The sequence below is a fragment of the Thunnus thynnus genome, chromosome 14 (genome assembly GCF_963924715.1).
Source record: "Thunnus thynnus chromosome 14, fThuThy2.1, whole genome shotgun sequence".
In the NCBI taxonomy this organism is placed as follows: domain Eukaryota; kingdom Metazoa; phylum Chordata; class Actinopteri; order Scombriformes; family Scombridae; genus Thunnus; species Thunnus thynnus.
Window position 1 is genome coordinate 462,172 of NC_089530.1, and position 26,859 is coordinate 489,030.

General features: G+C 39.4%; 2 protein-coding genes across 4 annotated transcripts in view; one reads left to right on the top strand and one right to left on the bottom strand.

Moving 5' to 3' along the window:
• Positions 1-26,859, top strand: part of nvl (nuclear VCP like) — a 316,947-nt gene that overhangs the window by 180,424 nt on the left and 109,664 nt on the right. The window lies entirely within an intron of this gene.
• Positions 1-26,859, bottom strand: part of piezo1 (piezo type mechanosensitive ion channel component 1 (Er blood group)) — a 172,399-nt gene that overhangs the window by 128,241 nt on the left and 17,299 nt on the right. For all 3 annotated transcript variants that reach the window (XM_067609224.1, XM_067609223.1, XM_067609225.1), the window contains exon 2: positions 11,407-11,502. In XM_067609224.1, the coding sequence (XP_067465325.1) occupies positions 11,407-11,502 (96 nt within the window). The remainder of the gene's footprint in view (positions 1-11,406; positions 11,503-26,859) is intronic.

Here is a 26,859-nt window from a genome sequence, read left to right on the forward strand (position 1 = left end):
GTAGACAGGAATTCTTCTCAGTGTGACAAAAGCTTTGATAGTTGTTGCATGAATTTCCTGATTTCCTCAGGAGTCAACATGTAGGCCTGTAGGCTCTAAGATATTTTATTGTTGCCATCTTGGTGCAAAATGGTCATGTTTTTTCTATCTTTTTTTTTTGGTTTGAGAAAAGACAAAGCATTACTTTTGTCATGTTTCTATTCAGTTTTTCAAATTACCACCAGACTCATTTGGCACATTTGAAGTAGTAAAATTAGCTCTGGACTTCCTAATTTGTTGTTGTGTTGTTCAACTGATGTCATTCACACAACTTTAAGATTATGTTATGACCAAATGCTTCTGGTAGTTGTAGTCAACCTTTAGATTGGTAAGACATTCTCCATCCATTTCTCAACCTTACTGCCTTATCCATTGCATGATCATGGGGGGCTGGGGCTTATCCCAGCAGACCTCATGAGGGAGGTGATGTTCATCCTGGACAGGTCACCAATCAGTCACAGGGCCAACACATTCCAGCTATTGACACCTACAAGCTATTCAGATTCTCCAATTTACCTAACTTGTATATCTTTGGACTGTGGGAGGAAACATTTACATTTACACTTTAAATTATTGATTTATCCAAATCAACTTACAAGCGAGGTAAGACAATTAAGTATTTGAGAACAATGACTCAAAAGAGCTGTGGTACAAATTCTCAAGTAGCAGACCAGGTACAAGTACAATGAGAAGGAGTGTTAGAAACCAGGCTGTGGGTGCACCTAGAGTACCTGAAAGAGACCCACACAGACACAAGGGAGTACATGTAAACTCAGAAAGCCCTACAGAAAGGCTGGTTATCAGATTTGAACCCAGCAGGACCCTTCTTGCTGTGAAGCAACAGTGCTGACCATGACCACCATGCTGCCCTAAACCATTCTCAAAAGAATGATGCTTTGTGTAATTCACTCATGCATCCTCAAGGGGTAAAAGCTGTTATACCAAAGGACATTTAGACAGTCTGAAACAGAGAAAGGTTCATTTTGGATAGTCCAACTGCTGGTCACAATTATTCTATGCAGTGATCAGACAGGCCAGTATAAGTATATAGTAAATAGCCAGAGCTCCCACTATGCAAATACGTAAATGCTGTTCTCATTCCAACGTGAACCACATCAATCATTTTGTAATGGCAGTGATGAGGAGGTGTTCTGCATTCAGAAAAGAGATGGGAGGAGCGTGACTGTAACTGGGCACAAGTCCTGAGAAATGGCCAGGACAGACCTGCCCACAGCACTGATAAACCCATAATGGCCTTTGTTATGTTCAAATGTAGTTCTAGGACTGTTTTAGACTGACCCGTAATGCTTGTGCCATAAGGAGGTTCCGCACCCTTCACAATGGTTGCAACTTACAATTAATTTTCACCCAACAATTAATGTGGCCAAAAATATCACGGTACAATATTATCACAATATTGCTTCAAATTGTTCTGAAATAGACAATTAGAGCTGAATTAGAATTAGAAATATTTCACAATGTGCCTTGGATTTATAAGACCTAACAAACAATGATAAGTACAACTTTGCAAAAGCATTCATATTAAATATACTTAAAAGAACCATAAATAAGTACAGGTTGGTTGTTAAAAGTCTAGTCTACATTGAGCTTCTACAAGCTACTGGCACTGCCTGTGTCATGGATTCATCTTCATAGTGACTATTTTTCATGCTATTCACCTGCCTGATCACTAACTCTCCTGTCACTGCAGATCCTGCCACCCCCATCTGCCCTGCAATCACCTCATTCCCCTCACCTGAGTTTCCCCGCCAAACTCCTTACCTGGATCCCATTATGCTCAGTCACTCTTCATATACTGGCCCAGATTCACATACCCCTTGCCAGATTGTCTAGTGTTTCTGCCTAGCTTTCCAGCATTACCATACCTATTGGTTGGCTCTCCTGTTACCTGTTACCTTGTCTGTTTACTAGTCTGAAGATTTTGCCTATTTCCTTGGATTTGTCTGTCTGATCTGCCTGCCTGCCTGGTTTGTGACACCTAATTGTTTTTTTGGACTGATTAAAGAATATTGGACTCTGCTCCTGTTTCTGAGTTCGTGCTTTTGGGTTCCTAGGTTCTGAGTCATTACAGTCTGCTCTTCTGCATACTATGTCTGCAGTAGACCAATATGTTATCTTTATGTTATGATGCAGTATGTCTAAGAGCTGAAACTGACACATGAGGAAAAACATATGATATATATATATATGTGTGCAAACTTGACAGTGAGTTTTCTCTTTGTGTCTCATGTAAAATGAATGCTCTCTGTTGCTATTCATTGCAACTCAGCACCTACTGTACAAACTGGTCACACCCCAGTAGGTCAAGTACCTACTTTTAGAATTGCTACCTGTTGCCTGAACCAGACAGACAAGGAGCCTGGTTCACTGGCCCTGCTGTGGTTGTTTTTCCTCTGTTTGACCAGTATAAAGACAGTACCTTGTTGTTAGGCAAAATTAAACTGCTAATGAAGGTAGGAGTGCAGTGCTGTGTTCATGGTTCCCTCTGAAACACTGTTAGTCACAGTAATACTGGTAAAACTCCAGTTACTGCACTGAGGGAGGGCAGCAGACAGTGGGAAAACAATGTCATCAAAGAAGTGTTGAAACAGATGAGAATTTTTTATTTTATTGAACATATAGACACGAAGACAAGACATAAGCATGTACATAAAATAACAATACATAACCTATAACTACAGAATTAAACAACAACATAGAACACACCTCATCACAAAAAAAACAAAGCAAAATAACACAAACAAATACCACCATCTGCATACATAAAAAACAGACATAATCAGTAAAGTAAATCATCCCATTTCCCATTTGGAACACTCAATCAGCAGCTTAAAAACTTAATTATCAAAAAGAGAGGAAAAATAAACAAATTAAAAAAGTATCTACCTGTTGTAAATTAAAAACTATATTCAAGGGTACAAAAATTAGAACAATTATACTTTAAGGAACAAAAATTAGAACAACAAAAAATATAGTATATACGTATAATCTTCTTGTTCTGTTTTTAGTTCACCATGTTCTGTGATATTTTCTACTCCAACTCCATTTTACTCCAACTCTCTCCCTGATTCAAAATAACTCATCCAGTTTCAAAATTTAGCTTTTGTTCCTTATTCTTACTAATATCCTTTTCAAGAGTCTACTGATACTTCAGAAACATTTTAAAATATTCTGTGTTAAGCTGTTGTCTTTCAGTGACTTTAAATATATAAGCTTTTCTCATCATAATGATGATGTTATTCAGGTTTTTTCCTTCTTCATTTGTAATCCTCAAATCCCAAAGCATTATAGTTGAATCTGCAGTGCAGAACTTTTACATATAAATGAATGTCCGTTATATTCAATCCCTTGCCAATAGTTCACACAATGCTGATTAAGCCTATCACCGCCAGATAAATCTCTCTGTATTTCACAGTATACAGAGTTTTTAAATCTGATGTCAGGTTTGACATTTCTGCGCTGTCCAGATGAATGCATACTGTGCATGCTCTATGGGCAGAGAATGAGCACTAGAAACATCCGCCAGCCAAGCCACCTAACTTCTGGTTACCATATATGCCAATTCCATCCTGGCCATGGAACAGTGGACTATCTCTTCACCCTTGCAAGGATATTTAAGGAGTCATGGGAGTTCGCACATCCAGTCTATATGTGCTTTGTAGACTTGGAGATGACCCTTGGGGCACCTTGTTGGCGGTGCTGTGGGAGTATGCCACGAGCCAATCAGTCCTTATATAACCGCAGTGAGAGCTGTGTCCACATTTTCGGCAGTAAGTCAGACTCATTCTCAGTGGGTGTTGGGCCTTGTCACCAATTCTGTTTGTGATTTTCACGGACAGAATCTTAAGGCACAGCTAGGGGGAGAAGAGTGTCTGATTTGGGAACCTTAGGATTGCTTCTCTGCTTTTTGCAGATGATGTGGTTCTGTTGGCTTCAACACACTGTGTCCTTCAGCAGACACTGGGATGGTTTGCAGCCGAATGTCAGGACGAGTCAGCACCTCCAAATCTGAGGCCATGGTGCTCTGCTGGAAAAAGTGTGTGTGGACTGTTTCATCAGTGTCACAGGGGTGTGGGACTGTCACTCTGCATACGTCGGTGTTGTGGGAAGCCAAGCGTTGTGACTGCCCGCCACAAACACAGACTTCATTTTGACTTTTATCCACTTTTCAGCCTCTTTTTATGATACACCTTTTAGATCCTGATTGTTTTTATCTGTATCTTTTAACAGCACAAAGGATTTTAGTGATCGGACACTTGGATTTTAACTGATCAGAGAAATAAGTTGAGCATTCGCTCAGAAAGCCATGACTATTCCAACTATAAACTGTGAATACTCTGTATTACTCCAGAAGGCAAACAAAAAGCTGACCTTAAGGAGGATATCCAACAGCTTTTGGATGAACTTGAAAAAGACTCTCTTTTGTCCAGCTTCATGAAAGTGGCCTCTGGGCAATCCAAACGGATTGCCTCTCTCACTGCAACCATCCAGGACACAGTTATATTGGACCCCTCCATCTGTCCACAGCCTTCCTCTTTCTCGACACCTAACCATCAGTTGTTCTCAGCCAAAGTGGTGGTCCACGGTCAAAGGGGATACTCGGACAGGGCTGCCTCACCACCTTGCCTAAGCCTCTCCAGCTGTTACATTCAGGTCCACCCAGTTGATGCTCCAGCAGTTCTGACTCATCTGGATCTGAAACCAACCCCTGCTGACACTGCAGTGTTCAGGTGGCTTGCCAGTCCACTGTGAAGCATAACCAACAGCCCTCAACTCGACTAACAACTTCTGCTTCCCATCGTACGCTCCTGAAAAGGCCGTGATCATACGCTCTGGAGGTTTTCCATGCCCAGGGAATTCCTTTCACAAGTCTGATGTTGCAGCCTCACAACACTCGCCTGCTCAGACACCCCATCATCAGTCAGCAACTTAAACACACATGGTGGAAAGAGATCATGCACCGTGGACCTATTCCCGCACTGGCACGTGGAGCGGGGCATTTTAGTAGAATTCTCAGCCTCCACATTTGGCTCTAGTCTGCCTGCAGAGCCCACAACATAGGTTTCATTGACAATTTAAATCACTTTTGGGATCGTGTCTCCCTCTTCAGGACTGACGGAGTCCACCTCAACAAACTGGGCTCAGGAATGTTAGCTGTTAACCTACAGCATGTGGTGCAGTCCTCTCCACATGACTGACTGTTTACACCTCACATACCTTCCCCGGAACCTCCTTCTTTTTCTCCGGGTTCACCTTAGGCCACTGTTTTAAGTGCTATCCCCACCATTGTTAACACCTTTACCGGTCCATTTTCTTACTCAGACAATTGTTTCACATAGGGCCTCCCCCTGGTGAGATGTTCTGCTGTGAGTTGTGGATCAGAGCCTTGCTACCTGCGCCCCTTGGCCTGGGCCTCTGCTGTTGCCAGCAAGGGGTCTGTGCCCCTCAGGATGGCGCTGTTAAATGCTCACTCCATTTCAAATAAGTCCTTTATAATAATGATTTTTTCATCTTAAAGGCTTGAATTTTCTGTTTTTGACTTGGCAGAGAAGCTTGGAATATGTCCCCCTAATCGGACTGTGCCCCCTGGACTGTACTTTTATCAGCACTCCCAGGACCTCAGGCCAGGATGGAGGACTTGTCATGGTTTTCAGGAACTGCTTTCAAAGTCAGATGGGTGCTGGGGCTTTCTCCGCCTTTGAACTGCAGATGGGTCATTCAAATCTGTTTTATTGTATTTTAATTTACTGATCCCCTGGTTGTAATAGTTCTTTTATGTCTGAATTCAGTGTTTTTATCCTCTATCATTAGGTTAGACAGAGTTATGATTGGTGATTCATAGATGATGTTTCTTGTAGCTTTGCTGCTGATTTTCTTAATGTCACTGAGTCTTTTAATCTTATTCAACACGTGTCTGGTCCGACACACATTAGGGGTCACATTTGGACGTTGTTTTTACACTTGGTTTTAATATTGATTCTATCTGCTCTAAGGAGTTGCATGTTACTGACCATGAATGTGTTCTGTTTAACCTGTCTTTTAATTTAGATTCTCTGCCTAGTAAATGTGTGCTCTAGCATCTTAAGTCAGCTCTCAGCTGAGAAGTTTTCTGCAGCTTTTGACCCAAGCATAGTGTTGTATTCTCATGCTGACATTATTTGTCTGGTCCACTCCTTTAACACACATTGCTCTGCCATTTTGGATAAAGTGGCTCCTAGTAAAATGAGACTTGTTCCCTCTTTCAATTCATCACCCTGGTTAAATGACAATATTCATTGTTTCTGGCATTAATGTCGGAGGGTAGAGCAACTGTGGAAATCCACCAAGCTCCATGTGCACCATCTCCATTACAAAGACCTTTTAACTTAATTTAACAACATGGTTAAAGATGTGAGGGCTTTCTACTTTGCCAACCTAATCTCCTCCAGTAAATGCAACCCTTTAGTCCTGTTTGATACCATCAACAACATTGTCACTCGTGCACCTCCTGATGTCAATCAATCAATCAATTTTTATTTATATAGCGCCAAATCACAACAAAAGTCATCTAAGGGAACTTTTCACATAGAGCAGGTCAAGACTGTACTCTTTAATTTACAGAGACCCAACAATTCCCCCATGAGCAAACCCTTGGCGACAGCAGTAAGTGGGTTGAGAGAGAGAAAGAAAGAGGGAAAGGGGGAGGAGGGGAGTAGGATGTACCTTCTTTCTTTCATTCTTTGTGGATAAGATTAGAGATGTCAGGGCAAGCATCATCCAATCCTCTACCACCTTTTCTGCCTATCCAACCCGCCCGTCAATTTTTGGACTGCTTCTCACTTATTTCCTTGCAAGACCTCACTAATCTGGTGGGCAGTATGAAATGTTCCTCTAGCCCTGCAGATATTTTACCAACATCCATGCTCAAAAATGTATTTAGGTCTATTGGTCTATGCCTCGTCTCTATTATAAATAGCTCTGTATATGCTTCCCTTAAGTCATGTTATTAGCAAATTTAAAGGAATCTCTTATCATTTACACTGATGACATTCAGCTGGATGTCTCCTTTAAACCTGATGAGACTGATAAATCTATTTGCATTGTCTAACCGCCATAAAGGACAGGATGGCTAACAACTTTTTACAACTAAACGCAGATAAGACTGAGGTCCTTGTCATTGTCACCACTCCCTACATAAAGAAAATCTTACAGCTGTAAAAACTAAAGTGAAAACTGATCTGCAGAGATGGAACAGCCTACCCCTCTCTCTCGCTGTTAGAGTGCAATCCATTAAAATGAATGTGCTCCCCAGATATTTATACTTATTTCAGTGTTTACCCATTTTCTACCTAAACAATTCAATAATTTAAAATTTTAAATGGGGGGATAAAACCCCAAGAATTTGAAAATCTCTGCTTCATGGGGGGGGGGGCTCTACCAAATCTTCAATCATATTACTGGGCAGCTTACATGTACAAAATTGCGCTCTGGATCTTGGATACAGATAATAATTGGATTCAACTAGAAGCTAACTCTTCCTCATCCTTAAAACCCCTGGTGTATAACAGTCTTCCACTTAAACTCCTCTAACCCCACAGTCATTACCACCTTGAAAATCTGGTAACAAAATAGGCAATAGATCAATTGACTTCCCTGCCCCTAGCTACACCCATCTTTAACAATCAACTCTTTCAACCAGCCAAGATTGATTCAGCCAAGGCCTATCCTGCCTGGGTGACCTTTATGTTGTTGGCCTGTTTGTTAGCTTTGCACAATTAAGCTCCACATTCAACCTTCAGCACTCTGATCTGTTTAGGTATCTCAAAATTCATAAGATCAAGACAGGTTGGGAGACTGGACTGGGTATCACTTTGACTGATGAATGGTGGAACGGTGCATTACATGCAATAAACTCATCCTTCTCCTGTTTGAGGCTTAGCCTCATTAAGTTCAAAGTACTTCATAGGATCCAATAAAGTTATATTATTGAATATTTCTCCAAATCTCTCTGATATTTGTGACAGATGCTTTCAGATACCAATAGACTTGACTCATATGTTTTGGTCATGCCCAAGCTTGGTGGAATAATGGAAGTCTTTCTTATATTGGAGATAATGGAACTGACTCAGGACCCATCGCCTCAGATCACTATCATTGGTGTCCCTGAGGAGGGAGTTAGAATGATTGCTAAACAAACTAATGTAATCTCCTTTGCCTCTTTAATTGCCCGTCGTTGTGTGTGTGTGTGCGTATGCATATGCATATAGTTGTGTGTACATAGGTACGTATGGGTGTCTGTATGTATGGGTAAACATATGTGCAGATGTGATGGTACATACATCTTTGACTATGACCTTGTGGGGTGCAGGCAGTGCCTAAGGACGGGCTGATTTTGTATATGATTGTTTGTTGTCCATTCCTTCTTTTTTTTTGTTGTACAATTATTTTGTTATTTTTTTTGTGGTACAATTATTTTGCTATCTGTATTTACTTAATTTATAGCAAAGTTATTATTATCATCTATTTTATTCACTTATTATTTTGTTTCTATGAGCAGGGAAGGGAATGCTGGGGGACTAAGGGGAGATAATGGGGGGATATTACTATCTAAAAAGAAAAGAATGAATCTGTAATACTGTATCATCATATGTGCAGATTGTTGACTAAAATTTGGTTACAAAAAAACCCACTAAAAGCAAGAGAATACACTCACACGCATATACACACTCCACACATACCCATGTTGTCAGTCTAGGACTGGCTGTTTGTGTAAATAAATGAGACAAAATTCACTATAAATACTCTGTGATGGAGCGGTACTTCAGGGCCAGAATGAACAAAAAAAAAAAACGCTCCACATTCATGGCAGAATTACATCACTCAGCTCCCACATACAGCTCACAGATTCCATTAACAGGCATACTTGACTTGTTCAGAAGGCTCTGGAGAGGTTATTTTCTAAATTTATATTTTCATATTTCATAATAGTAAGCTATAGACATTACTTGACAAACTGACACTGTGTGGGATGAACCTGAATTTATATAACCTCATATGGGAGAAGTGTGGACACAACAATATCCCCTCATTACATGTATGATGTAATTTTTATTTCTTGCATGATAATATCTTACGGTACAGAGATGTTTCATCAAGTTGTATGATATATGTAAGTTGTAGGTATACATGTATACAGATGAGGCGGTAGGCTGAGGTTGGAGTAACAGATACACATATGTTTGTTGGGGTCTGCATAGCGAAGTGTGTCATGGATAACAATAGGTCATAATGGATCTCAACAGTGCTTTATGCAGACCTATTTTTATTGGTGTATTGGTGTATTGCTTCTGCTTTACACTGCTACAAGTACATTGAGTCGCTGCTGTATTTTATTTTCATGAGACAGTTCTTATAGATCACAGTTTTTGTCAGATCTGTGTGACAAAATCTTAAACAGGCCCAGATGTTTGACTTACAAGATGGCTTGTTCCTGTTTTTTCCTACTCTCCACCATCTTTACGTCATAGTTTTAGTGTCTGACTATGAGCACTTATTAGGTACTGAGGTATTAGGTATTGATAATCTCTTTCCAGACAAAGTATTGCAACATGCAATATTGCAATTGCAGCACGTACATACTGTACCTCTCAGTTGCTATATGAGCTGAGTTATTTATGTTTCAATGTATACAAACCTTAAAAAGTATCTGATTCTGAGTACCACATGTCCCATTTCCTACATGTCTACAGTTTAACTAATAGCTTTTAATCTGGGCAAAAATATATTGAACTAGTAACCACTCAACAGATTGTCCATGGATGTGAATGTGAGGATGATTGTCTGTATATGTAATAGTCCTGTGACTGTCCAGTCCTGCAAGACTGCAAGGAACAAGCTGGTAAGGATGGATGAATGATACTTCTCATCCCAAGCATTCATTTAATTCATTCATTTTAATCAGACCATGTAAACCAGTCATTGTCATTTTTCTAGTTTCTTGTTATATGTTATTGTTTATATGTAAAGCACCCTGAATTTCCTTTTTGCTGAAATGTGCTATATAAGTAAACTTGCCTTGCCTTGCCTTGCCATATAACAACTTATGTTAAAATGAGAAAATTTTGTTTTAATGAGATACGCTGATATTGTGAAATAAGAAAGTTTCATGATAAAACAAGGTAAAAAAAAGAAAAGAAAATGATTTTATAGCAAAGAGAAAATCATAATGAGAAGCTGAGCAGATTTTTGTCATGGTGGGAGCAATACACTTAAGTAATCTTGAACCAACTCTCATTAGACGTTCTTGCTAATGTTGCTCCTATATCAGGCAAACTGCTCATTCACCATTGGTGTGACCCCCTCGTTTTTCAGCCTTTCCTGAAGAGGTAACCACTTGAAGAAAAAACAAACAACACAAACCTAGATCTCATTGTAAATCCTAAAAGACAACTTATATGAAAACTTGCGCATTTTCTTTCACTGACCCAATACCCAGTTCTCCTGTCAGCTGAAAATGGCAGGCAGAACTGCAAGAGAGAACACTTACTACACCAGGCAACAACTCTCAGTCTCATTACAGGTCAGTCTCTCTCACTAGATTTAGCAGCACTAGGTCTGACAATCAGTCTAATCCACTGACTGTATATAAAGATGGATGTAGTGACGTGTGATGTCACCCATTGGTTTGCATTGGAGCCAGTTTGAAGCCCAGAGTTGCAGCTTATGGTTGGCGCCTTATGGAGTGTGGGGTGTTGTCTCTCACGCTCTGTAAACACACCCCGCTTCCTTGGACCAAAGCGAATGCTAGTTTACTGGGAACACTGAGTGGTGCACAATTGTGCAAATGTTAGCTACTTTTCGTCAACACCCAAATGGCAGACATCAAAGCTACTATAAGTCTTCATATCTTATTAACAGAGCAATAATTTCCAAAATGACCACCAGCACACTAATGAGAGGGCCAGAATTTAGTAATTGACACCATAATGACTTACTGAAAAAAATGATTGACTTAGTATTTCTAGAGAGAAGTTGACACTTTTTGAATGGGAGTCATTTGAAACCAGCATCTAGTGGCCGTCAGTGGCACTTTAGGATACTTCCTCAAGCTTTGGTAGTTGCCGCTTAGTCAGGTCCTAGCATTAAACTCATATAACCCAGTAATATCAAAACATAACATACACAAGCAAATTATGAGCAAAATGGACACCAGTGAAAGTTTATAACAGGACTGAGCACAGTCAAGTTCAGACTACTTCCTGAAGTTAAATGATTTGAATCACATTTTATTTTGATAAACTTGGGATCTAAGAAAAAAAAGGTATCAATGCCATGATAGATCTCACATACAAACACAAATGGTCTTACCTCTGATGGTGTGTTTGTTGGGACACAGGAACCACGGCAGCAGCAGCACATAGAGGAAGTAAACCAGTGACAGGACATTGTAGCGAAAAAGACAAGCTGCAAAGACAGAACAGTAGAGTCAAACAATATACAATATACATTTAAAGACACTAGCATTGATGACCTTGCATATTCATGATCACACCAAAAAACATTATTAACTCTGAAAAAAAACATTCCACATTTGTTCAAATGTTGAATAAAACAGCATGATGCCTTTCTCCAACATGCACAGTACAAGGGAAATTTTATGAGGTGTTGCTAGCTTTAAGGAATTAATACGATCTTCCAACATTAAGACCTGGAATTAAATGTTATTTCCTCTTGTTTAACACATGCAGTGATAATTAGCTCACCTAGGGTTAAGGTCTGCATTAATCTCAGCCTGTTGAGATCACAGTTTGCACATGGAGGTGAGAGGTTTACTACACAGATCTTTTTCTGGCCTACATACATACAGCTGAAGACAAGTCAGGTGAAATGTTACTGCATCTGGACAATCAAATCCTTTAAGGATAAGGCTGGCGATTTTGTGTGTGTGTGTGTGTGTGTGTGTGTGTGTGTGTGTGTGTGTGTGTGTGTGTTTTAATAGATAGCAGTAGCAAAATAATGACTTTCCAAAAAAATTCACAAGTTTATGGTCCAGTATGCACACCATTAGAATATACTAAAATAGCTGCAATATCTACTGTCTGGAAAAATGCTATAGCTAAAAAACTAAGACAACTGGTATGCTGCCCATAAGTGGTGGTGAGTTGGGAAAAAATTAATTTAAAAAAAAGAGCATTGTTTGTGTGTGTGTCCAAACACAGTTCTTTACAGTATACAATCACCATTTTTTCACATTTGTCGTATTGATCAGACTCTGACCCAGACATTGTAAAGCAAAGCCATGTCAACAGACCCGTGCGGCCTCTCTCTCTCCCTCTTGCTCTCCTGCTCTCTCTTGCTCGGTGTGTCATAAGGTACTCCTCTGCCTCCTCTAGTAATAATGGTACATGTAATACATGTAGTTTATTTACAGTCTTGGAGGCAAGGCTCAGTGAATTGGACCATGGAAAACCAATCTTTAGCTACTCAGCTACTGGGGGCTGGCTATGTTGTTAGCCAGCCCCCAGTAGCTGGTGCAGGCTGACCTGGTGTAGCTGCTACACGAATTAATACAATAGTGCTAAATATGAGTTAAGATTTGCAATAAGGAAAGCCAAATCAAATTATGCAATAAAACTGGAATAACAAATTGCATCTAATGACACTAGAACCATCTGGAAAAAATAAAGACAATGACCAACTACAATAAAAGTCCCTCCCCCACACCTGACATTGACCCTCATCTCCCAGACAAGCTCAATGAGAGAGCGGGTCATCCACTAATCGGAAGATCGGCGGTTCGGTTCCCGGCTCGTCCAGTCCACATGTCGATGTGTCCTTGGGCAAGACACTTAACCCCGAATTGCTCCTGATGACTGTGCCATCAGTGTGTGGATGTATATGAATGATTAGATTTCCACTGATGGGCAGGTTGGGACCTTGCATGGTAGCCCCTGTACCATTCAGCATATGAATGTGTGTGAATGGGTGAATGTGATTTGCAGTGTAAAAAGCGCTTTGAGTGGTCAGAAAACTAGAAAGGCGCTATACAAGTACAGTCCATTTACCATTTACCATATTGGAGGTTTGAGGAGTCTCCAGTACCACCCTACTCTCCTCTGACCCCCTCTCCACCCCCTCCATTCTATATCCAGGAGGAGGATGTGAGGGCCATGTTCAGAAAAACAAAGAGGAAAGCAGGATCAGTTCATCTGTTCTGAACCACTGTGCAGCTCAGCTGGTCCCCACATTCACCACATCTTCAACATCTCCCTCCACTAACGTAGAGTACCACAGTGCTTCAAGGACTCAATCACAATTCCAGTCCCAAAATCAAATAAGATCTCCTGCCTCAACAACTTCAGACCAATTGCCCTAACATCCGTGGTCATGAAGTTGTTTGAGCACATCATTCTCTCCTAGCTGAAACTCTTCACCACCCCTCTGATGGATACTCACGAGTTAGCCTATCGTTCCAACAGGTGAGTTGAGGATGCTGTCAACCTAGCCCTCCATCACACACTACATCACCTAGAGTCACCCAACATCTACGCCTGCATCCTATTCATCGACTTCAGCTCAGCCTTCAATACATTAAACTCAATCAGTCTTTTCAACCTGGCCATTGACCCCTGCATATGCCACTGGATACAGAGCTTTCTGTGGAGAAGGAAACAGAGGGTTAAGATGGACAGCCTTTCATCTCAACCTCAACCCCTGACCCTCAGCACAGATGCCCCCCAGGGTTGCGTCCTCTCACCCTGGCTCTTCTCCCTTTACACAAACAACCTCACATTCCACCACAGCTCAGTCACCATTCTCAAATATGCAGATGACACAACCATAATTGGACTCATAACCAACAACAACAAGGACAAATACCGCCAGCAGGTAGCCCAAGTAGTCACTTGGTGCACCGACAACAACCTCCAGCCCAACACTTCGAAAACATAGGAACTTATTATTGACTTCAGGCACAGCCCCCCCCCCTCCATTATCAAAAAAGCCCACCAGAGACTGCTTTTCCTCCAACAAAAACTGCAGCATATAGTTAAAAAAGCATCCAAGATCATTGGAAAACCCCTCCCATTAGTTGAATCACTATATATCGAATGCACTGTCAAAAAGGCAAATAAAATAATCTCTGACCCCTCTCACCCTGCTCACCACCTGTTCCAACTGATGCCCCACAAGAGGTGCTATAGTTCCCTGCCCACCAAAACATCCTGTTTCAAACACAGCTTCTTCCCCACTGCCATAAGGACCCTGAACATTTTGCAATAAACCCTGTCAGATGTACCTGCACTTTAAACTGTCATGTCAATGTATATATTGTCTGTGATTACTGTTGTGTAAATATGTGTCTATTGTCTGTTTTGCCAGTCCTATGTAAAGCTGTAATCTGTTTTATGTCTGACACAGTTGTAATGACCTTCCCTATATGCTGTACCGAAAGCAAATTCCACCGACCTCGGTCGTGTGGTCATTTAACAATTGTTTGATTGATTGATTGATTCTTGTAAAATCTAGAATAGAATTTAAAATCCGTCTCCTCACCTACAAAGCCTTTAATGGTCAGGCACCATCATATCATAGAGCTCATAGTACCCTACTACCCCAATAGAACACTGTGCTCCCAGAATGCAGGCCTACTTGTGGTTCCTAGAATTTCCAAAAGTTGAAGCAGGGCCTTCAGCTATCAGACTGAAGCAGACACCCTCTCTATGTTTAAGAATAGGCTTACAATTTTCCTTTTTATAAAGCTTATAGTTAGGGCTGGCCAGGTTTGCCTTGGACCAGCCCCTAGTTATGGTGCTATAGGCCTAGACTGCCAGGGGACTTTGCATGATGCACTGAGCTCCTCTCTTCTCCTCCCCTTCTTGATCTGTACTTATTCTTTTACCATTAATGCATGTTACTAACTTGGCTTCTTTCCTGGAGTTTTTGTTTTTTGTCATCTCACAGGTTCCTATGGATCACGGTCATGGACTGCCTGGTTATAGATCGTGAGCTTCCATGGGTCATAGCTGTGCTGCTGTGGTCCTGCTTGATGCCCACACCCGCTATTCTTATTATTAGTCATATTTCTATTATTATTATTGTTGTTATTGTTATTATTGTTGTTATTGTGCTTCTCTGTGTCTCCCTCTCCTCTCTCCCCCTCCTTCTTTCTCTGTCAAGCCAACCAGTCAAGGCAGATGGCCACCCACCTAGAGCCTTGTTCTGCTTGAGTTTTCTTTCCATTAAAGGGGAGTTTCTCCTTGCAGCTGTCACCAAGTCCTTGCTCATGGAGGAATGTTGCCCTGAGATAACTTCTGTTGTGATTGTGATATACTAATCATAAGAATTGTAGATCAATGAATGAGTTTTAATACCTTTTGATTTATTAGAATTAGTCATTTCTAATACTTAATTATAAGGCCACTTTATTTTTATTGGAGTTCTGATAGTGTATTGATTTTAAATTGATTTGTTTCGAGAATGTATCATTATTTTAGGATACTGTGATTTTTATACAATACTGTGATTGTTGCCCTATATTGTACATTGTTCTTAGCCAGATGAGTTGGCAGTTACACATAGACTCAAGCTACTGAAGACCAGCAAAAAAAACTGTGTTTTCATTTATTCTTTCAGAATAAAACCCTCCAACTTTAAAAAAAATATGTTCATCCTGAGTCCAGTGTGATTTGTGGGTGCAACAATAGCAGAGGCTGTCATGTAAGGTGCCAATCTGCTCATCAGGAGCAATATAGCACTTTTTATCCAAGGTGTTTTACAATGTTTCTATACTCACTCACCCATTCACACACACAGTCACAGACTGATTGGGAGACATTGGGACACTGGGAGCAATTTGGGGTTCAGTATCTTACCCAAGGACACTTCAACAAGCAGACTGGAGGAGCTGGGGATTGAACCACTGACCTTCTGATTAGTGTATAACCCACTCTACATCCTGAGCCACGATCACCCATGTGTGTATTGCTATGTGTATTGTCTCTATTGTATTGTTTGTTTTATTTTTTATTGTGTTGTATTGTATGTGTTATGGGACTCCTTAAAATGCAGTCAGCTATTATTACATTTACTGCAATGCTACACAATATTGTGGGTGAAAGCAGCACCCTAGAACAGAAACTTTGCGACACAAAGATGTTATTGAAGAGTGTCCATCTCACTTTTTGTTTTTGTCTTTTGATGAAGTCATTTATTAAGGCCAAAGGTTGACTAAACACATCCAAACCCTGAAAAACCACAACTAAAACTCCAGGACACTACAGCTCATGTGACTTTATGGCTCACATGCATGTGTATTGTTTCTGTTCCTGGGCTGGGACTGGTGTTACTGACCCATCTAAGGGCGTAACTTTGGTTTGAGAAGGGGGGGGGGGGAGGTTTAAAGCAGATGACCGCCCACCTGCTTGAGGTTTCTACCCGTTAAAGGGGAGTTTTTCCTTACCGCTGTCGCCAAGTGCTTGCTCATGGGGGAATTATTGGGTCTCTGTAAATTTAAGAGTACGGTCTTGACCTGCTCTATGTGAAAAGTGCCTTGAGATGACTTTTGTTGTGATTTGGCGCTATATAAATAAAAATTGATTGATTGATTGATTGATGATCATGCTAAATTCTGCCAGAATAGTACATCAATGGGTCTAGACAGAAAATATGATTATCCTGGGCTAAATTACTAAATAGCCTTCTAATCAACCAACTCACATTTCCTTTCTTTCTTTTCATCCCCTCTCCAAAGAAAGACATTACATTTAAGTTAGCTCGTTGTAGCAGCCCTGAAGGGCTGTTGTTAAGTTAACGGAGAGAATGGATTTGGACTGGGGGGCACAATAGTGGCAAGATGCCGCCAGGGAGCAGATGGAGAGCACTTTTCTACTGGCACAGCCTTGGGCCTCGCTGCCTCAGCTATCCGGGCTGGATCCATGGTGGGACTACAGTGGCATGCTGCACCCGACTTGCTGTTACTCTGAAGTGAACTCCTCTCAACAGTAGAAACTTAACAACATAATTTAAATGAAACAACCGGGAGAGCTGGTTTGTTTGTTTTTGTTGCTAATGATATCAGACTGGTTAACCAGCAGCAACAAAGTTCTGTTATCAAACAAGATGACCAACAGCCACAAATAGACATTATGAAAAGGATAAGTAACTTCACCTCCATGAAAGAAAGAAGACATCAGGTAACATGAGTCTCTCTCTCTGGTTGATTATATCTTGAAGCTGTTTAAGAGTTACAGTGAGCTGTCTGGACTCACATGAAAAAGGCCTGATTCAGTTGGAATTGATCCAGTTTTTAATTGAGTGGTTGTTCAGTCACCTGTTGATGTTGTGTGATTTGCGAATGATTGTGCAGAAGGTCTGGCTGCTGGCTTGTGAGAATTTCTTGAGTAATAGGTTTAAAGTAACTATAATTAAGACTTTTTAAATACTAAAGGTCATGAGAATAACAAGTGTTAACACTGTCAGCATCGTAGACTATTTTTTGTATGTTGTTCACATAGATAAGAGTGTGTAAGTCATGTATTTAATATATGCATTAGTACTTTTTGATGTGAACCTACACTTTTAGATCTGTGAATGTTTTTAGTGTTCAGTCTTTCTTGTATTCATCACTGTTCTGTACCTGTATCACATTATAAGCTTTATGGTACTTTATATATTTCTGTATACTAAGAAAATACATAGGAAACGTGTAATTCATGTGATATGTTTTCTGTTTTTGATTAAAACATAAATCTGCTGTCACAATAGAACAATACTATAAATTTGAAGTTAACTTTGTTTAACCTTGTTGGTAAAATGACACATCTAAACCACTCCAGTGCTAAATTGAGCACTTCTTTGTTTAGACACAATATTTGCTAAATTACTTTAAAGAAGCAGCCTTTTCACCTCTTGTGCTTTTGTTTTGAAAGCAAATTGTTTTATTTGCATATAAAATTGTCCCCTCCTTCGATTTCATTGGTTGGGGGATAATGATGTAATGCGGTTTGTTGTAAGATTCCATGTTACAATCTGTTTGAATATGGGTTGCTATAATTCAACAGGTTATGCTATAAATTATATTGGTGTATGTTGTTTAAAATCTTGTTCCGGTGCTAACATTGAGCACGTGCCCCTCTAGAGGTCTCTGCACTGCCCTGCATTTGAACATAAGAACATAACATAACTTGAACACAAGAAAGTAGAAACAAGTAAAATAACATGGCGCTGTGGGTTGGTTTTCCTCCTGTCCTCTCCAGTGTTTTTTTAGTCATCAGCCACCACTGTGTAGTTCCCCTTCTGCAACTTGATAGCATTTTTCAATAGCCTCTCCATGTTTGGTAAACACCTAACTCTTTCAGTCCCACAACCCCAAACTTAGGCTTTCTGTTAAAATTTGTAGCCTCCAAGCCCCAACTCAGATTACTCAAGTGATGTCATGAATAAAACACATTTTTTCAGACATGATGAGTGGATCAATTGAATTTTACATTTGACAAATAAACTGATCTTGATATGTAAAATCAGTCGAATGCCCCTTTAACCTATACCATAGCCACTCCAATACAGAGCAGAGCTGTGTTAAAATATATGACATATTTAATTCAGCTTGCGTGTCACAGCTATTTAGAAATTTATTCTACTTTAATTCCAGTCATTAGTGTTACAATGAAACAAACACTGGTCAGAAACAGGTTTCAGTGGAATTAATTTCCACAGAGGAAACAATCCCCAAAAACAGCATATTCTGTGGAATAACAGGGGCATTGTGATTTTTTTAATATACATATTTTTTTCAATGCCATGAGCACCACAAATAAATTTCTGTATTGGGGTGGAGACAGACATTTCAGAGACAGATATCTTGATCTAGACCTTGAGCAATAAAACCAAAGCTATCTGCATGGAGAGATTCCACTAGAGAGAAGAGAGAAAATATGTTTTTGCCATTGGAGTGAAGTGATTCTACAGTATGAAGTGTTTGGTATTTATTATATTTGTTGTTCAGTTCTTTCTTTTCTCATTCTGATGTTTTTGTGGTCATCATATTACAGGAAAAGCTCTGTTAACCCTCTAAACCACTGCAGCTATTCATTAGTTCCTCTGCAGCTATGACTCAACAGTGAACAGAGAACAGTGCTGGTCTTGACAGAGAGAAGGCATTTCCTCTCTTCCATATGGGACTCATGCAGTTGATCATCTGACATTGTGGTGAAATGCCAAGTTACTCTGACTAGTCATGCTATGTGTATGTGTGTGTGTGTGTTGTAGCCTGTGAGTGTGTTCATTGCCAGTCAAGTAGCTCAAGGCTACAAAGGAACAGCTCATTGTTCTCCAACAGGTGGGAAATGAATCACTTTAAGACTATCCCATCAGATCACAGCATGTCAACAGACTATTGCAACAACAAACTAAAAAGGAGAATATTAAGGAGTAGTTAAAGTTAAACACACTGTATAACGGGCATCTTTTTCACATGAGTATTGACCCTGGGGTTGTTGCAGTATTCATTACTGTTAATATACGTTGGATTAATAGCCCTGCAGGGCAATTACTTGATCTCAAAAGCTTTTTGTTGCTGTCTAAAGTGGCACTAAAGGAAAGGTCAGGAGTTGCGAAACAAAAGTGGATTACCATCCAGACAAAATGGGAAACTGCCACGATTCAAGGCGTGTCACTTGGCTTTTGGTAGTTTAATTAATTGCAAATTTGTCAGGACATTTGCACCACTAAAGTAACTTTCTTATTACTTATTTCTGTGGCTGCAGTACAGAGGCCCTGTGACAAACACTTGGAACTTTGTTCAAAAATGTTGTAATATTAGAAATATAATGCAGTCCAGCACATCACCACCATCACATCTCAATAATAAACATGAAGTAGAATTATCATCTTTCACAGTGAATTGTGAAAAGTGACAGTGAATAAGCCTCATAAAAGTGGAATATATACATATATATATATATTTATATATTATATTTTGATTGTTTTATTTTTTTTAATTGAATTTATTGTGTGTATCTTTGTTACATTTCATTAATTTTGTATTACCTTGTGAAGCATGGTAACATACATGTTTTGGAAAGTGTGATATAAATAGTTTATTATTTCTATTTCTATTTCCCTACATAATAAATGTCCGCAGTGCACGGAGAGCCAGGTTGATACTGGATTTTGGAGGCAGATACAGTTTCCAGGAAATGGCAGCACTTTAGAGCAGTGTCTCGCCTCCTTTTTGGCTTGTCACTTCTTAAAATTGAGTCATGTTTCAAGTGTATTTCATCTGAAAGATTTTGGAGGCCTGAAGAGATTAAAAATATCCAGTCTCTCACAAGAAAAAATAAATACAAATTGGAACAAATACCATCATTTTAATAGAAATGTGTTTTCCTTCTTTTCAGTCATTGCTATCTCTTTAATCATCATGTGACTCTACAGGTTTATCAATAATTGTTGGCTTCCATTTATTCACTCCAAGGTTTATGTTGAGTTAGAATATTTTAGCGGATTGGGCTGACCAAAAAAGGACTGGTTTGGGATCAGGTTTTATATAACTGATACTATGTCATCAAAAATGCCTGGGTCAGCCCTGATCCTGATCCTGCAGATGGGCTTACTTAATAAAGCTATGATTGTCAGAGCAGCACATTATTGTCCACAACTTCAATATCAGTCTGCACATACAGAACAAGCTGTTTGAAGAGTAAGTTGAAGAGCACCACCCTGCTGCCCAGTTAATCATCAGACACACCCAAAATTACATCTATGGACAGACATGATAACACTGTTCAATAAGCACAGCACCTATCTATCTACAGCACTCTGTGTTCTCTGTCCTGTTATGCTTCCTCTGCATGTCTAATTTTCAGTCACTGAGTGTTTCTATTTGTTCAACCTCTAATGCAACAGCAGTTATGGTTTGATTTGTTTTTTCACATCTCTCCTTATTGGCAGGCAGTAGGAGATGTTGCAACACATTCCAGTGCCCAGATCTGCCTGTTTCTCTTTTCTCTCTAGAATCACTCCGTTGAGGTCATTTTCTGCCCAGTGCTCCTTAACAATAGTGGCACACAGTGTGTAAATCAGGAAGAGTTTGAATGATCTCCTGGGCCGTCATCGTGCTCTGCACTGAATTACCTTCAGTACAATATTTTTTATGTGCTAAATGACAACACTGATTATATGTTTAAAAGGAAAACCAAGGGGATTAATTTTTCCCTACTTTATTTAAACCATGTCTAACATTTGTTATGATCTTTTAGTTTGGTAATCTCACTGTAAAAACAAGCAAAGGTGGGACCACTCAAGGAGACCATATCTGGGTGAAAATTACAGGCAGCACTGAGTGGTATAACCAAGTTACAGGAATCATGAACAAGAACTAGACGCTCTCATCACCATATGGTGCATAAGGCTAAAAAGGCTAATAAAAAAAGTATACTGTGGTGTTTCATATCCAACCTGAGTCTGTGAGAATAGACATGTAATCATCCCAACTGCCTTAGTGAGGTGTCTTCCAGTAATGGTGGGAGCCCTCAGAGATGGAACTTTTAGTTTAGAGGGTGTCTCCAATATATCCCAGGAACACCATCTAATTTAATGAATGGAACTCCCACAAATAAAATTCATTTCTATGATTTAAAACAATGAACATAAATGTGGTTCACTGTCTTCTATGTGTTTATTTTTGTTTTTTTGTTTCTTATTTTTTGATGGGTTGGGCCTCTACTCCCATGGTGTACAGGTTTCCTCTCAGTCTGAACACACACACAGCAGAGTCATACAAAGTGATGTTGAGATAATTGTTAGATAATGTGTTTGCTTCTATCTAGTTTTTAGGAAGAATAAACAGAAGAGAAGACTTGGGACAGAAAACTGACAGAGGAATGTTAGGAGGGAGGATCAAAATGACCTCTGTTGAAATGGCTGCAACTGAAATGCCCAAAGTCATCAGATCATTTCGACTGTAGGGCCACACAGGGCCAGAGTTAATATGAAATCTAAGACAATGAGGCTGATGTGATTAGCAGTAACTGTGACTCTCTAAGCATCCCTCTTCTCCTGCTATCCAGGGGAAAAATATCACTAATAGGTAACAAATACTGCAACACGGGATCAACCATCACTAATGAAGCAAATGAAAACTGAGAAATATTAATAAAAATGTTATTAATTCAGACAGTCAGGTGGTTTTGCCATTTAACTTTGTCAATCAATTCTCATTCATTTCCATTACTTCAACTGTCATCATTTAATGTTGTTACTTTCAGTCTTCTGTGGGACTCACATTATGTGATAAAAGAGATCATTTTGATGAAACGATCAATGCATATATCAGATATCAGAAAGCGTTAAATGGTTAAAATAATGGTTTTGGTTTTAATAAATCATATCTGCCTGCATGAAGTCATTTCACATGCCTTTTGATCAAATCACTTCATGAGTTATGACTTACTGAGTTCATACTTAAAAGCATTTTCATTTTATCATTGAGGTTGTTTGAGTTAAGTGTTATGTAGGTGGATTTATGAATACAGACATCAGGTCTGATCAGAGCCTGAGACTATAACAGATGTCAACTCCATACACAGCATGAGACACGTTATCACTGTATGTGTGTTAACATTTAGTTATCCATTAATAGGAAGCCAATTAATACAGACACATGCAAACAGACACCAGTAAGAAAACACAGGTGGAACACTCTTCCACAGTTGGCCAGCATCAGCACAAGATAACATGTCCATGTAACACTTTGAATACACACACACAGACGCAGACACACATACATCCATGTGCTCCTCCAAATTGAATGACCACATTTGTCACTTGAAAATGCCCCAAGAGTGATATATACAGCACCTTTTCTTTTTTTCTTTTACTTTATGGCAAGAGTGCATTTACAAAAAATAAAACAAAACAAACAAACAAAAAAACAAATAGCTTATTGATTAACTTATTTATCTATGTCAAATAATCATTTGGGCCTTATATTTAACATTGATTGGATTACATCTTTGACTCTTCAAATTCAAGGCTGAATCCTTATTTTATAGCTCGGCATCTGCCTCCTTTTAGAATAAATCCTTCAATATTGTTTGTGATTCTTATATTTAATCCATTAATTCCACCATCTCAAATATCCAGTTCTTGATTTTTGATTCTATAAGTTATTCTTTCCAGTTCTAAAATAAGAGTGCTCCTCTTTTAACTGTCCACCTAGCTTCTGATAATTAACCTCATAGATTTTGCTTAAATCATTGGGACCCGAGCACAATAGTGCCAGGGACCGTTGGGCCCACAGTTACTGATGGGTGACAAATTAAAGGAAAAAGCGGGTCTGAATGCTTGACCACTACAGTGAAGGGATGCGGTGGCTATGTTATGCTTCGAAGTCACCAGATCTCAACCCAATTGAAAATCTATGGGTAATATTGGACTGACACATTAGACAGCACTCTCTTTCAGTATAACAAATGGGCCTGGATGTGGCACATCGGCTCTACAGCACCCCCTAATTACTTTTAGCATTTTTGAAGTGCTAGGGGTACTAGAAAACTCACAAAACTTTGCACATGCATCAAAAGTGGTGTAACTTGATATCTGATATATGTCTTGGGTATGGGTGTGGCAAAATAGCTCGTGCGCGCCCCCTAGAAAATTTCAAAGTCAGAGCCCTCGCCTTTAAGTGTGATGTATATGTATGAAATTTTGTTGTCAGATGTGCCATCTCCAGACTTAAAAAGAACAACCTCTTGGAGCCATACCCTAAGTCCAACAGGAAGTCAGCCATTGTTGTAGGTTTGGGGACCGCTGTTGCAGTGAATACAATTCTTGATGAACTGTGTCTGGAAGTGGATACCCTCCTCTTTTAGGACGTTTTAAAGATTTTTGTATGCCTTATGTTGTTGTACTACAGCTGTAGTATAATCGAGGTCAAAGGACAGCATTCATTCTCCAAGTTGGATTTTCTTTTGCCATGCTTTTTTGAGTTCCATCTCCTTAACATTATAATGGAGAAAGTTTGACAGTGATGATCTTGGAGGTGAGCCAGGGCTCAGTTTCTGTGCCAGGGCTCTGTGCACTCATTAAATCTGTGCATCTGTTATTTCAGGATGAACATTTCAGTTTTGAGCAGTTTCTCAACTGAGGTACTAAGCTGCCTTCCGCTCCCTCCAGCATACTGTATATCTGCAGATTATTTTTTCTGGATCTAGACTCCAGATCATTCAATTCATTAACAAGTGCTTCTGTTCTTTCAGTGTTTGCTGGAGTGCATTGTTTGCATCTGCACTCCATGTTTCCTCCTCCATTCCGATGGCGGCTTCTTCAAGTTTTGGTCTTGTATTGTGTGTTTGCCATCAACTTTTGGTTCAGTTCTCATTTAAATTCAGGCAGCTCTTCAAATCCCGCTTGAATTCCTATTTGAAAACCTATTCATAGAAAAAGTCTTATCATATTTGAAAAATTAGGCCATTGTATTCGGCTGTGTATTTACATTGGAGCAAATTTATCTTTATTTTATTTTTTAAAGTAAAATTACTTCACACTCTGGAAGACATTTTGAAAAGTAATCCATTTCTGACTGGGAACCCATTGGAATTTTCAGGAAGCATACACACACCATTTTTACATATTAGGACGTCTTTGGTGCTATTAAATTTATGTAATATTCATTTAATATATAATGTGTAATATAATGTTTTTATTAGGCATATGGAAAATTCACTGTTTGCCTTGTATAATGATAAGGTCTTTACTCCTCAGTCTTTGGTCTGAAGAGTAAAACCTCTGATTTTGTAAATAGTATAATTAATAATAACATCATAATCCTATCAGAAACATGGTGTAGAGGTGATAAAATTTACACAATTCAGTACAAATTCTCAAAACTGGAAAAAACTATATTTGGCTGAAAATAAAAAGAGATCTTATCCCTACACAGAAAGACATATATCTATGTGCTGTTTACATTCCCCCATCTGAGTGATGAACGGTCGGGTAAGAGGGGACTCTTTGGGAAGGTTCACTTGCTGTTCAACTAGTGGCAACACTACTGTAGATCATATGATCACAGACATGGACCCCTTCTCTTTCACTGCATTCACAGTCAAGCACCAAACCCCTTTATCAGACCACAACCAAATCACCCTCTTCCTCAAACACAACAATATCACACACATAAAACCCAGCAAGCTGTTCAACATACACAGGACATACAGATGGGCCCCAAACAGCACTGAGCAATACCAATAGGCCAGCAATAGTGAAGAGATTACATTATTACTACAAGAATTTATAGAATACCCCTACTCTCCCACTACTGAAGACATATGTGAGGCTGTCCACAATATAAATTACATCTTCAACACAACAGCAAATAAAGCTAAATTGAAACTACATACAAATAAAAGAAAAACAACAACAAAAAAACCCCCATTGGTTTGACAAAGAATATCAAAACCTGAAAAAACAAGTTAGAAAATGATCTAACCTGAAACACAGAGATCTTACAAACAATCATATACGTCTTCAGTATTGTGAAGCACTTAAGACATATATAAATACAATCAGAAGCAAAAAGATAAAGCATAGTGAGAAACAGCTGTGCCTACTTGAAGAGAGTATAGAGTCTAACTCCTTCTGGGACCAGTGGAACTCAGTCTGTCAGTCTGAGCCTGAGGAGCTGGCCATACAAGACGGAGACATATGGACATTTTCACACCTTATTTGGGCCAAAACCACCAGGAACTGACTTACAAACCAAACAAATACTGGAAAAACTACTAAATATGGAATTGATATTCAAAGACCACCAGAACCCCCTAGATTTCCCCGTTACTATCAACCACCTCAAAACAGAATTGAAGACCCTGAAAAACAAAAAAGCGTGTGGGTCTGATGGGATGCTAAACGAAATGCTGAAATACAGCACAGAAAAATTCCAACTGGCTATTCTAAAGTTATTCAACTTAATTCTGAGTGTGGGATATTTTCCTGAGAGTTGGAATAATGGTCTTATTACACCTATATTTAAAAGTGGAGACAGATTTGACCCTCAGAGTTACGGAGGGATATGTGTCTGCAGCTTTATGGGCAAGCTGCTCTGCAGCATCATCAACTCACATATAGCTGAGTTCCTTAATGAGCACAATGTCCTGCATAAAAGTCAGATTAGATTCATGCCTAACCGTCACACATCTGACCATATCTTTACCCTCACCACTCTCATTAACACACATGTGCACCAAAATAAAAATAAAATTTAATCATGTTTTGTTGATTTCAAAAAGGCCTTTGATTGTATTTGGCATGAAGGGCTCTTATCAATTATTAGAGAGTGGCATAGGAGGTCAAACCTATGATCTCATTAAATCAATGTATTTGAATAACAGATACGCAATTAAACTTGGAAACAAAAGAACCAGTTACTTCAAACAGTACCGTGGGGTGAAACAGGGCTGCAGTTTGAGCCCAACCCGTTTTAACATATATATAAATACATTTGAAGAACAACTGCAAACATCCACAGCTCCTGGTGTGACTGCAGGGACACAGAGGTCAAATGTCTGATGTTTGCTGATGACCTGGTTCTCCTGTCTCCCTCCAGAGAGGCTTACAGCAGAGCTTGGACATCCACAAGTTCAGTCAAACATGGGCCCTAACTGGAAATATGACCAAAATATTGACTTTCCAAAAAAGATCCAACTATCAGAAAAACAAATTCACATTAAGAAATATAGAAATTGAGCATACAAAACATTATACATATCTAGGCTTGAATATCAGTTCCACTGGACATTTTGGCCTGGCTGTGAATGAGCT